Source organism: Phycodurus eques, chromosome 10 (genome assembly GCF_024500275.1).
Source record: "Phycodurus eques isolate BA_2022a chromosome 10, UOR_Pequ_1.1, whole genome shotgun sequence".
Classification (NCBI taxonomy): Eukaryota; Metazoa; Chordata; class Actinopteri; order Syngnathiformes; family Syngnathidae; genus Phycodurus; species Phycodurus eques.
The window spans coordinates 4,365,459-4,379,241 of NC_084534.1; the positions used below are offsets into that span (position 1 = coordinate 4,365,459).

The 13,783-nt window shown below is 41.1% G+C and overlaps 1 protein-coding gene across 3 annotated transcripts in view; it reads right to left on the reverse strand.

Annotated features, from left to right (window-relative positions):
- Positions 1-2,062: 2,062 nt before the first annotated feature.
- The window catches only part of LOC133408976 (contactin-4-like), a 227,005-nt gene continuing 215,284 nt past the window's right edge, over positions 2,063-13,783 (reverse strand). For all 3 annotated transcript variants that reach the window (XM_061688419.1, XM_061688418.1, XM_061688417.1), the window contains 7 exons: positions 12,419-12,489; positions 10,469-10,703; positions 10,143-10,258; positions 9,138-9,324; positions 8,944-9,056; positions 8,691-8,859; positions 2,063-3,942 (listed from right to left, as the gene is read on the reverse strand). In XM_061688419.1, the coding sequence (XP_061544403.1) occupies positions 3,851-3,942; positions 8,691-8,859; positions 8,944-9,056; positions 9,138-9,324; positions 10,143-10,258; positions 10,469-10,703; positions 12,419-12,489 (983 nt within the window). In that variant the 3' untranslated portion in view covers positions 2,063-3,850. The remainder of the gene's footprint in view (positions 3,943-8,690; positions 8,860-8,943; positions 9,057-9,137; positions 9,325-10,142; positions 10,259-10,468; positions 10,704-12,418; positions 12,490-13,783) is intronic.

Genomic DNA, 13,783 nt, shown 5'->3' on the forward strand with positions numbered 1-13,783 from the left:
ATCTGACAGTTTTAAAGAATATGACAAAAAGTGGTTTCAATGAAAAATTATTAAATCCGCCTTAATTCTAAACATGCCAGCACGGTGGACGACTGGTTAGCACATCTGCCTCACAGTTCTGGGGACCGGGGTTCAAATCCCGGTCCCGCCTGTGTGGAGTTTGCATGTACTCCCCGTGCCTGGGTGGGTTTTCTCTGGGCTCTCCGGTTTCCTCCCACATCCCAAAGACATGCGTGGTAGGTTGATTGAAGACTCTAAATTGCCCGTAGGTGTGAATTTGAGTGCGAATGGCTGTATGTGCCCCGCGGGTGGCTGGCGACCGGTTCAGGGTGTACCCCGCCTCCCGCCCGAAGATAGCTGGGATAGGCTCCAGCAGCCCGCGACCCTAGCGAGGATAAGCAGTAAAGACAATGGATTCATGGAATTCTAAATATTCTTTGCTGCTGCTGTATTCTTATTTGTTTATATCTCTGTACTGCCTATCCTCAGTAGGGTTGCGGGTGTGTTGGTGCCTATCCCAGCTGAGTTTGGCCTGGTCGCCATCCAATCGCAGGGCACATATAGACAAAAAAAAACCAAAACATTCCCATTCACATCTAGGAAAAATTTTGTGCTTAATGAACCCTACCCAGGATGTGTTTGAAATTTGAGAGAATATACCGGAGTACCCGGAGAAAACCCATGCAGAAACAAGGAGAATGTGCCAACTCCACACAGGTAGGCCAGAGCCTGGATTTGGACCCACAATGAACTGTGAGGTGGATGTGTTCACCATTCTCCAAGCAGCCCTATTTGGTTAAAATCAAATGCATTGAAAATTTAAGGACCACTCCAGTGTCTTTTTCATTGCTATATATGTGTGTTTGGGGCGGTTGTTGTTGGAGGGCTGCCTATGGGAGGGTCTCGCACAGGTCGCCATTCAAGGTAGGACCGCCACTGCCTACAGCGTTGCCTTTTAGTGCCAAACTGTTTTTTAACCTATGCGTGAATCTATTTGAGTCATTAACTGTGAGATGAAGATAAAAAAGAAAAAGACAATACAAGGAAGGAAAATAGTTTTGCTCATTTGCATATTTGCATGTCACATACTGTCAAAGTAGCTTAAGCGTCTGATGGTGATGCCAAATGAGCTGACTGCTTTCAAATTTGGTCTCACATTTGGCGCCACTACGGCAACGTGCGAGAATTCATTCTGCGTTCTGATAAAAATTTTTAGACAACAGGCACACCATCCTTCACAGAATTAAAGTCCCAGTTGCTTCAGTTGGCGTTTGAGACGGAATCCGAAAATGCACAACCGAGTGAAAGGACACTGTCGTAGCATTCGGAAAAGTGCCAATACTTGCCGCCTACAACTTTTCAAAAACCAACCCATGTGTTTGATTTACCATACAATACCCTTTGCGCCATGTCTGTTTAAAGAGCTTAATGTTGAATGTGTGCATGAGAGAGAGAGAGAGAGAGAGAGAGAGAGAGAGAGAGAGAGAGAGAGAGAGAGAGAGAGAGAGAGAGAGAGAGAGCGAGGGAAAGTGCGCTTGCATTTTCTGGCAATGCGAGCACATCTTTCGGTACAAGAAATGGATTAGTGGAGTTGTTGACAAACATCATCAAATATTTATTAAGCAGCAGAATGTTCCCCCTGCGCTGACCTAATGCCCTAATTTCCGGGTGGATGTGCTCTGACTTCGACACTTTTGAGACCTAGGTTGACTAGCAACAAGTAATCGGATGCTGAGTCTGCTCGATAGTTAGAATTGTATTTAAGATATTCCGTAATGAATTACACTATTGTGTGCACACTTAACACTGGGATTGGGGTTGGATGAAAAACAGTAGACAGTAAAATAGTACAGTAGTTTTCAGGGGATCCAGTCAATTTAAGTATGGTACTTTGTGTTTGGCACACCTCGTTTGTTTCTTCTAGAAAAAAACAGGTGCTTATCAACAATCAGTTGGACCTATAATAATTGAGGAAAGGACCAACAGAGCCATGTGTTGTTATATAAATCAAGATTATTTATTAACACAATATTAACAGCAAAGTAAGAGAGAAAGCCCTCGTGTTGAGCAGACAGGACATGTCTGAGAGGCTGATTTCGACAGAAGCATGGACTTGGAGCCAACGATTGTTTAGATGTCATGGTACACGTACAATATACACAAACCTCTACCGTGCAGGAACCATATGAATGCTGCATGGTCCTGAAGCTGTTAAGTCACTTTGTCAGGCGCGAAAGGATTAATTAAGTATGCACAGTCATGCTGAGCGCCAGTTAGCAATAGTATGAAACAGAGTTCGACATAAAAACCAAGTACGGCATCTTTTTTAGAAAGATTTTTTTTTTTCGTATAAATGATTTGAAGTGTACAAAACAGTATATTACATATTCACTGATGCATGATTCTGCACAAGACCCAGTAGCCTACAGTTTCCACACTTCCCTAAGAGCTACATACAGGCTGTACAGCACATCTGCACTGCCCTCAAACATGGCATCAGGAAACTATGGGCGGGGAAAAGGAAACATCAGCAGCATTTTCATTTAGCATTGTCTTTAGAACACACAACTATAAAAATGCACGAGGCCTCATATTGCCAGAATACAGAACTCAGCGCATGTCACCCACCCACCACGGCCCCACGACCCTCTCCCAAAGCTGATAACATCCGGCATCTGTCAATATAGCAGCATGTAAACATCACTGCGGCTGCATCATAGTTCTACGATTCTACTGTCCTCAAGATACATTATGATAAGTTAAGGCTCTTTGAAGGACCTGAGGATTTTGAAGATATGATGAGGCACACAGAAGGCAAAGAATAGCTATTCACACAGGGCGTATCCAAAGAAAGGAGAGCATGGATCCGAGCGCCATTACAGGAGAGGACCCCAGAAGAGACAGCACACTGCTGGTGGTGGCAGCTGTCACAAAGATGGTTTTAAGGATGTCATGAGACTTGAAGAGGTGTTCAATTACCAAAGAGGACTGGCACTAAACTCTTTGCATGCTCACCCTTTACTCAGCAGTTTGTTCATTGGATTGTTTTTTTTCAGATGGACCTTATATATATATATGTCCCAAAACTGCTAAGTGCATTCCAAAGGTGTTGTGATGTGCATCTAAAATTAAAGCAATTGTCATCTTGTATGTAACTGGATTTGATGAATTATGAAAGTCCCAGTGTGAACACATTCAATGTATATACTGTAATGTTGATATTGTGAATTACTTCTTATCAAAGTGACAATTATTTTATTCATATTTGACACCTTGTTGTGGGGTTCCACACTTTACTGGTTTGGTAAAGCATTAGCATGTCTTGTTTATGGACAGAGAGCGATGAAAACGCGATGCAAGTCATCTCATATAACAGGAAAATAAACCTGTAAAATAAGCTTTGAAGGGTGAGAAATATATGCATTGAGTTCAAAATCAAGTGGTCTGGTTCGCTGTCAAATGTAATAAAAAACACCTCGTGGGAAATCTTGATCTGGCATACTCTTAATTGTTACCCCAATATACTTAGACTGCAGAAGAAAAATGTAAAGCTTGGAATGTCACATACACACAAAAAATGCATTCACAACATTTTGTTTCACCTTTTCTTATGAAAGCTGCTTTGGTAACAACATAGTCATGGCATCTGTACATCTTCCACTTGTAGCCAATGTGCCAAAAGACCTTCCAAAATGTCCCAGTGGCATGTTTTCCATTTTTATTTTCATCAGTGTATTCCTTTAGCCTCTAAATCAAAATGAATGGGTCTAGTTACACCAGAGAGGTCTATGTCTTTGTTCTTATGTAGACTGTCTCCACTTCAGATGCAAGGTGTGCCGGGAGCTGTTCGTCATAAAGATGTCCGCGCTGTCAAAGACAGTGCTATTGTACTGAGGGCCGATAGAGTGGAGACCTTGGATGCTGAGCCGACTGCATCGGGACCTGAAAAGGTAATGACAAGATAAAGACTAGCAACAATACTAATTTTATTTCTTTAATGTCTAGACTTACTCTGTTATGTTTTGATCGTCATACAGCTATTTCCAGAATACTGTAATCTATACAAAAATAGATAACCTAAATGAATGAATCTAAATTATGAAATTAAGGTAAACGAGGGGAGGGGGGGTGGTCTATATTGATGTGGGTGAGCTATAACTTGTTTAGCGATATTTATTTAAGCTATTTAAGCTATGACAGTCAGAGATGATCACCAGTAGTCGTTTGCGTTGTGCTTTTACTGGCTTTATTTTTGGTAGTTTGCCTCTTCCAGTTTTGCTGCCATCCCTGTTGGCTTCATAGGATTCAGGCACAGTCTGATTTTATATTCTGTTACTGATGTTGTGCATTTGAATCCAATTCGTTTGTGGTATTTGTAACAAGAAGGAGTACTGAGTCAAGATGTAGACTGTTACATGAGCTTCTCACACTTGTCAGCTGTCCACCGGCTCGCTCTAGCAACCGTGTTCTTGTCACTTACAAAGAAAAGGTAGCATGTTAGTTACATACGTGTGCTATCAAGTTTTAATATTTGAGCGTGTTAGTGGCTGATTTAATTTTATTTTAATGTTCAAGAATGAGATGGGTGAGGGTGCATCAGAATATCAATATTTATGACCACTTCTCATTTGTCAATAAAGTTAAGCAAGTGTTATATATTTTTTTAACTGAGTAAAAGGACTGATTAAATTCTGATTATAAGCAAAATAATAATACAATAATAAAGATATCACTTAGAATATTACCTGTACAGTCAATATAGGGTTTTTGCATTGTGACACTTTTGAGCAAATTGAAGTTTGACCAAAACCACGGAACGGATTGTGGTCAGATTTCCGTGTACCGCAGTAATTGGGGAGGAGTGGGCCTGGCCCTGGGTAAAGGACTATTTTCTGACACTTTCTTAATTTCTCGGTGAATACAACATGAATGATTGCAATGTTTAGTGTAGCGTACACTTGAGCTGTGTTCTAATTTAGTATTGTTTGGCAGCGCTTTATTGAGTGTCATTCTCTTAGCAGTCAAGTTTGAAGCACCATCAGAGTTAACATCACATGTGGATACAGGAAAAGTGGAAAGATGACCAAAGAGCTGACTATCATAGTGTTTAAAGCAGTGCACCCATTTCTGCTCTGGCTGCTCAACTAAATACTGCTGTTCATATTTGCGTAGTTTGGTATTCTGGTCCTGACCAAAGCACTAGGTGTGTTTTTAATCACGCATTTGGTCTATGTTGCCGTAGGGCCTGATTTACTAAGATCCTACACCCGCAGGAACATTAAACGTCTACAATGTCTTGTTTTACACAAGATGCCTTCAAAAGCTCCCAAAGATAACAATATCCGATGTTTAGGATTCGTTTCTGTTTACTTAAACTGTATCATATCATGGCGGAATGGTGAACGACTGGTTAGCACATCTGCCTCACAGTTTTGAGGACCGGGGTTCAAATCCCGGCCCCGCCTGTGTGGAGTTTGCATATTCTCCCCGTGCCTGCGTGGGTTTTCTCCATTCACTCCGGTTTCCTCCCACATCCCAAAAACCTGCATTAATTGAATACTGGGCAGCCGTGGCCCAATGGTTAAGATGTTCGACTGCCACCGTGGGGTACCTAGGTTCAAGACCCCGACGGGACCATCCACCAACATCCCCTGGACCCATGGCTGTGGTGTCCTTGAGCAAGACACTGATACCCCGAAATGCTCCCTGGGTGCTTCAGCTACCCCCAGGCTCCAGTATGTTCCACTAACATGTGTACGTGTTCACTGTGATGGGTTAAATGCAGAGAGCAAATTTCGTGTGCATGCATGCATGTTCATGACAATAAACGGTGGTGGTGATTCTTCTTCTAAATTGGCCATAGGTGTGAATGTGAGTGCGAGTGGTTGTTTGTTTCTATGTGCCCTGCGATTGGCTGGCGATCAGTTCAGGGTGTACCCCGCCTCTCGCCCGAAAGATAGCTGAGATAGGCTCCAGCATGCCCGCGACCCATATGTTGAGAAGCGGAACGGAAGATGAATGAATGTATCATATCATGTTTGTATAAAGAAATGATATACATGTATTTAACGTTGTCTGAAGACACCAGCCATACAGAAAACAAAATTTTTAGCAAGTTTAGCTTCAAATCATCATGTCATAATCCTGTAGGAATGCTCATACACACAAGAAGTCCGCTAATGCCTGGATCAGACTACCACCATAAAATCTTGATCCCTTGATCTTATCTCGGTCAGACAGTGGCAACACAACACAATATGTATTCCGATACCACCACATCCAGAATTTTACGATCAATGAGCTTTATCTTGTCAAATCAAACACTGTCGGAGAGGCGAAACCAGAAAAGGTGTCACCGGTCAATGTGACAGGATACACTCGTTACCATGGCGATGACAACAACAATGGATCGCGCCAATGTATTGTGGTGGGGAAAAAAAGAACAAAATGAGGAAAAATGCGTGGTGGTCATCATCGGTGCTCCAGAGAGGACATTCATTCAAGGATTACTTTAGGTATGTTCAGGTACTTTTAATACGATACGGCTCGCAAGCAGGCAAAAAAACATTATGTACCCTAGCACGCGAGTGCTAGCACTAACGGTTGTACTGTAAACATGCTAGCAGTCTGTCGAATCATGCTCTAAGGTTTCGGTAAACATTGATTGGTGTGCATGAATAAATGTTGACAACGGCAAGCACGGAAGGGGGGGGTTCACAATACCGGTCACAATACGTAATCCTATTAGTCGACGTCAAGGTGCGCTGTCGGAGAAAAAAAATCAAACAAGCTAGACTTTTTATTTGGCCAAATCATTGGTCCTGGATTGTCACACTTCAAGAATTTTTGTTGTTCACGACAAAATATGTCGGGCCTGATCTGGGAAATTGCCTGTGATAGATAATCGGGCCAATACTGGGGCTGAAATCCTGTAGTCTGATCTAGGCATAACCTGTTTGCGGGTTTTGTCACATTACGTTCAGCATATACCAGATTTAAAGATACAAAATTATTCATTCATTCATTCATTTTCCGTTCCGCTCATCCTCACAGGGGTCGCGGGCATGCTGGAGCCTATCCCAGCAATCTTCGGGCTGAGACGCGGGGTACACCCAGAACTGGACGCCAGCCAATCGCAGGGTACATGTAAACAAACAACCGTTTGCACACACATTCACACCTACGGGCATTTTAGAGTCTTCAGTCAACCTACCACGCATGTTTTTGGGATGTGGGAGGAAACCGGAGTGCCTGGAGAAAACCCACGCAGGCACGGGGAGAACATTCAAACTCCACACATTTGAACCCCGGTCCTCAGAACTGTGAGGCCGATGTGCTCACCAGTCGTCGACCGCACCGCGATACAAAATTATCCATCACAAATTGTTTGACAAATCACATTGTATGTGTTAAACCAATTTATTTGCATATCGTCCTCCCAGAACACTCAAGATTGTGTGTGACAAACGTGCAAAATTCTTTATTTTGGATATTTGGTTTCATAGATCAGCTTCCACATCTGTTTGCAAGAGCAATCGAGTTTTCACCCGTTCTTGCACATGCAAACCTTCAGTAAATCCGGCCCTTTGTGTTCACAATAGCATGTTTAACACTGAAGCAAAGGTTGCCCAGAGAAATATACAGTATATACATGATGTTACAACTTGCTACATGATGTTACAACTTGCTAGAGAGTTTTTATATTGAGAGACACTGTGTAACACAACTCAAATATTCATCCATCCATGTTCTGTAGCATTTATCCAAAAAAGTGTCGCGGAAGTGCTGGTGCTTATGTCAACTCTGGGCGAGAGGCGGGATGTACCCTGAATTTGACGCCAGCCAATTGCAGGGCACAGATACACCAACAACCATTCGCACTCACATTCACATCTAGGGGCAATTTTGAGTCTTCAATTAACCTACCACGCATGTTTTTGGAACGTGGGAGGATTACCCAGAGAAAACCCAGACAGGCACAGGGAGAACAGAACTCAGAACTGTGAGGCAGATGTGCTAACCAATCGTCCACCGTGCCGCCCTCAAATGTTCAATTCAATAATCATTATCCGCTAGGTTATATTTGCATATGGGAGTTTATTTATTTTATAAACAGCTGACATAGAGAGGGATTTTTAAAATATTTTTTAAAGCCTTGGCCATGCACACAGAGATAAGCAGCAAAGAGACAGCAGTCCCTGACGTCTTTACTGATTTTTACTTTTATACATTTGCAGTTTCCCAAACACTTTGTGCTGGTCTGTGTTTTTGGTCTGTGTCACTTAGCTGAAGAGAACTATAAATGTGTTCCACAGTTCAGTTGTTCTATTGTTAAAATGTTTGAGATCGCAAAAAGCAATTCTTAAGATTTTTACGATGGTAACTGTTTGATGTTGGAATGGATTATTTCAATTCCATTTTTCCAATGGGTGTACGGACAAACTAAGTGTCAACTTGTGTCTTGGAATATAATGTATTTTGCCTTTGGAGGTGCCATGGTATTTTTGTAAGTACAATAACTTGCTGTTCCTTACTGTGTTTAAATTACACTAAGGTTTCATGTAGCACTTTATTTTTGTGCTCTCTATGCTCCTCCAGATGATGATCACTAATCTCTTCTGTTCAGGCAGCCAGCAGGGGAGCAGATTATGCAGCTCAGCACAGAGGACACTAACTAGCTCTCCACTGACCTGGTATCCTTGGGATGGTGATCTGTCGACTACTGCTGCCTTCCCCTCCCTCGCCAAATGGTTTTATTTGGATGATATAATCCTCATCAGTGGGCAGGGAGAGCTCCACTGAGGTTGTGTTTGTCTCCATGACATTGGGATGGCTGTGTTCGTTCTTTTTGTACAGCACCTACCACAGTTAAATCAGGTCATTAGTTCAACAAAGCCCAGTGACAAAGACGACCTGCAAAAAAACCTGTGACAGGGTGCTTACTTTATAGCCTGTGACCTCTGATTCATTCTCCAGGGCTTTAACCTGCTCCCAGTTTAATATGATTTTGGAGTTGGATGTATTCCACATCACTTTTCCAGGAGGTTGGCTCGGTGCTGAGAATAAAAACCCACACACCTTATTCATGTCAAACAAAAGGTGCAAAGCCATCGAAAGCAGATAGACAAGCTACGTACGTGGTTTTTTGGTGGTAATGTTGACGGTGGTGCTGGGAGGTCCAGCTCCTGCAGTATTGTACGCCCTCACCGAGATGTAATATGTGGTACTGCCTTTGACACCGTGAATAATAGTTGATGTGCGATTTCCCACAGTTGTTTGCACATTGGCTGTGTCTTCCTTTTCCTTTCGACTCCAGTACCTCAGCTGAAAAATCAACAAGGCAGAACAACTGATAGACTCAAACACCCAGACACTTTCAAAGGATTCCCCAACATCCTGTCAGTAAAATGCAAAATGGTAGATGTGAAATCAACTGGACAGTGTGTTACCCTGTGTATGTTTTTCTATGTGCAATGTGATCCACATGTGTCAAATGGACAAGTATGACAGTTTAAGGTGAGTGATGTGAAAAACAAAAAGGGGAAACGAGTAAAAGGACCAAAATATTCAACAATCCCCTGCCAACAAATACTGATAACAGGTTTTCTTTGTCACCATGGTTGTCAGGGCAGAAACAGCAAGCACGCTTCACATCCCAAATATAATTTGACTTTCCTTGCAAGAATGGTTTGCTTAGACCCTGCTCCTTTGTTGACTTTTAGCGATCAACAATTTATATTTCTGTCACTTCATGCACTCAATGGAAGAAAGTAGCTCCTTTGTTCACAACTGAGTGTAAAAGCAACGTGTGAAACAGTGTTGTTGAATTCAAAGCAAAAATGTTATTTTCCTTAAAACATCAGTACACTGTTCAGCACAGGTTACAGCACTTGGGAAAGCAAGAGGAAAAAAAAAACCAAGCCCTCAACCCAAGGCCTCGGGACTAAGTTGGGCCATTATGCATGCAGCAAGCTATTATCTCCTTTGCCCAAGGTATTGTACATCAGCCTAAGAAATTCATCAATAATACAAGAGAACAAGATTCCACCCACCTCGTACCTACACGTACACACGCACACCGAGATGCATGCACTGAAAGCGGACATAGAGTAAACGAGACATAGTAGATCACTGTTGTTTACCTCATAGCCCAGCACTCTTTTCTTCCTGGCATTCCAAGGAAGAGCTTTCCATGAAACTTCAATCTGGGACGCTGAGAGGCTCTTGGCACGGACCCTCGAGGGCGCTCGGGCAGGTTCTGAAGTTGATGTATAAAGACGTCAGAAGTAGCACTCAGTTGTGATGATCACTCAAATTGGGAACATTAAAAGATCCCAAGTTCTCTGTTATTTTTTTCAGAAACCTGGATTTCCTCTGAACCAGAGCCACTATTCTGAGCGGATACATTAACTGCTGTACAGCGGAGCCAGCAAAGCATTACATGCAGGATGGAAGGGAAAATTCTCACCTTCCTCTGCAGAGTTGATAGTGGTGACTTGTCCAAATGGACCTTCTCCCTCATTGTTGTACACCCCGACCTTCACATGAAAAGGTGAAAAGGGCTGGATGCTTTCGTTTTTGAAGACATATTTGGATGTCTCTGCGGAGGGTACAGCAGCCTGCATCCAACCTGTGGCACCATGGGGTCGAAAAGCCACAACATAACCGAAACCTGGTCCATTTTGTAGCTCTTCTGGAACAGGCTATGATGAAAACACACACAATGTACCGTACATATCAACCAGAACAGTAGTTTGAATTTAAAGTGACGCCCAAGACCAAATGTAGCACAATCAATTAACATGTATTTAATACTTTAAAAATAACATTTCACATCTGCACACATTAATACATTTAAGAATCAGCATCACTGGTAAGTATGATGTATTTATTTTATAGTTATCTTACATTAATGATTCTGAACTGCTCCTGATGACTTATGTGGCAATTTGTGTGCTATTATATTGCATTTGTGTATGGTGTTGTTGGTTTCTATAATTGTGATGTCATAGTGGTGGTGTTAAAAGGTGGATAAAGTCCCCACTGAAGGCCGAGGTTCACTGGATTTACATGCTTCCAATTTTTGCAGATGTCCATTTATTTCTTTTGACATTTATTGTGAAAAACATTAAGTGGTGGCTTGAATATGATGCCTTCTGTAAGACAAGTTTTGTTTTTTCCTCAAAGCAAACATAAAAACTAAAGTACTTTCTCTTACTTAGTGATGTGTATTTTTAAGACTTATGTAATGGGTTAAACCAGTGGGTCACAAACTTTTTACTACAATTACCACCTCAAAAAGATACTTGGCCCTCCAAATAGGCCCTCCAAATACCACCGTAATGACCAACATTAAAACACAGTAGCATAGTAGGCCCAAGTGATCATCAAAAACTTTCATTTTCAATGTTATATTATTGGAAGCCACTGTAACATAGTTTGAACATTTGATTCAGTGATTCTTTCGCGTACCACTAGCTGTAGCTCGCGTACCACTAGTGACGCTAGTACCAAATTTTGAGAACCACTGGGTTAAACACAGAGAACAAATAGTCTATTGGTTCATTATAAAGCAATACAACTGACAAGAAAAATCGATTGCCACGATGGGCAATCGATTGTCACACGTTTTCACAGCCACTAATTGTCAGGTGGAGTTCGTACTGTGGTGCTCAATCATAACTGCCACATATGCCAATGAAAAAATGGCACATCAGCCACACTTACTGTGCTGTTTAAATGACACACAAGGGGCTTACTGTGTTGTGCCTGAACAGAGAGTAGGAACAGAAGGTGGAACAAACTAAGGAAATTCCTCTTAAGACTGCTACAAGCATTTTGAGAGTTTATTCATACGTATACTAATTGAATTCCTCCACCATGTGTTAAATATATAATACATATTGGAAACAAAGAAAAATGTGGCATTTAGTGGAGCACAGCAATCTGAGTCGCCACAGGCTACCACTACTGAATATGAAATGTGAAAACTGGAAGGCAAAGCATAATTCCCCCCTTTGGTGTTTAAAGTCAAGCAAATTTCAAGGCTGAGTCAGAACAGAAGCTTGGTTTAAGCAGATGCGTAAAATTAAACTTGCGCATAAATGAAACGTTACCAATGATTCTCAGGAGTTTCACAGCAGGGGCTTTATTACTTTGAACAGCCTGAATTATTACAGGATTCAAAGGCGCCTTGATGTACGACAGAGTGAACAGCTAAAATTTGGGGAAAAGGTTGAAAGGTTGAATTTAATTATCTTTTCAAAATTAATGTAATTATCGTTTCAAAACCATAAAATAATCTCCCCTCTACTCTGACAGGAACAGTCATTGCTTTACATTATAAAACACACATTTTCTCTGAAAATATTAGATCTGGCGTACCCCACCACGGATGACAGGTCCCTAGCGTTCTTACCTCCCATGTGATTACTAATTCTGAACGACTCCCACCGCCACCACTCACGCTAGCTGGTGTGACCTTCGGAGCTGGAGAGAGAAAAAAAGAGCGATCAGCTTTGCCTTGTTGACTTAACGTGAAGCTGAAAAACGACATGGCACAATGCACAAAGTGATAGCATTAAATACGACAGTGAGAAAAAGCATATTAAGACATATTTCTTATATCTGTGACTGTCTGGAATATGCTTTTACAGTGTCTCCCTCTAATTCTAACACAATCTGTCCCAGAGCTTGATTGACCTAAGATTTGTATGTATTTCAATTTACCCCAAATAATACAAATAGATTACATCCATTCTCAAAATTTGGACCTATGAAACATAGATCTTGAACAGGTAATGCTTTAAATAACACTTTAGTGTGGTCAAATGTCATGGGAGTGTTAATGCGCATAACTGTTGTTAACATGATAAAATGAGTAGTTTTTGACATTTAGTCCCTCTTTTAGTTTAAAAGTTGTGATTATGCTTTTCAAGGCGGCAGATGGAACCAAGCAACCTTGCATTGGAACATCAGTCTTTAGGGCTGCAACTAACATTTAATGATCAATTAATCTGTTAATTATTTTTTTTCGATTAATCGATGAATTGGATATATTAAAAAAATCATTCGATCCTTTTAACCAAAAACAGGTCATTACTTCAAATTGAAAGTTCAGAAAATGCGCAAACATAAATTGATTATCGAAAATGCGAATGTTGTTTTCTGAAATAAAAGCAGATGTTTGAAAATGTCATCTTTTGATCAAACAAAGATAATCAGTCTGCTTTTCCTATACAGTAGGTCCACAGAAATCTGAGAATATTCACCCTTGAGAGGCTGGAATTCTGAGGATTTGGAGTATTTTAAGTTAAGCAAGGTCTCTGAATGATGAATCGATTATCAAAATAGTTTTCGATTAATTTGATAATTGATTAGTTGTCAATTAATCGATTAATTGTTGCACCTTTACCATTCTCATTCTCTGTTTTTATGGTTCTGAATTGTTGCTCGGGTTCTAGTCTTGGACCATCCATCCATATGATTTATCCATCTGACCGTGACTGGGAATTTGGAGATGATTCCATTAGAGTGAGAGGAAGAGTACAACCTTGGGCCAACATTTTTTGTTTGTTTGTTTTACTTTATTTAAACACAAATTGTACGACTGCAGAGGTCTCTTGAAAACTTGAATACAATATTAGTATACAACCAACAAATTCACATCGCAACACACCAGGGAGGTTACAGAGGATAGAAAAAAGACAGATGAAACAAAAAAAAATTTAATATAAGAGACAAGATGTCATGGTAAATAATTTTTATATATACAAAAATTCTG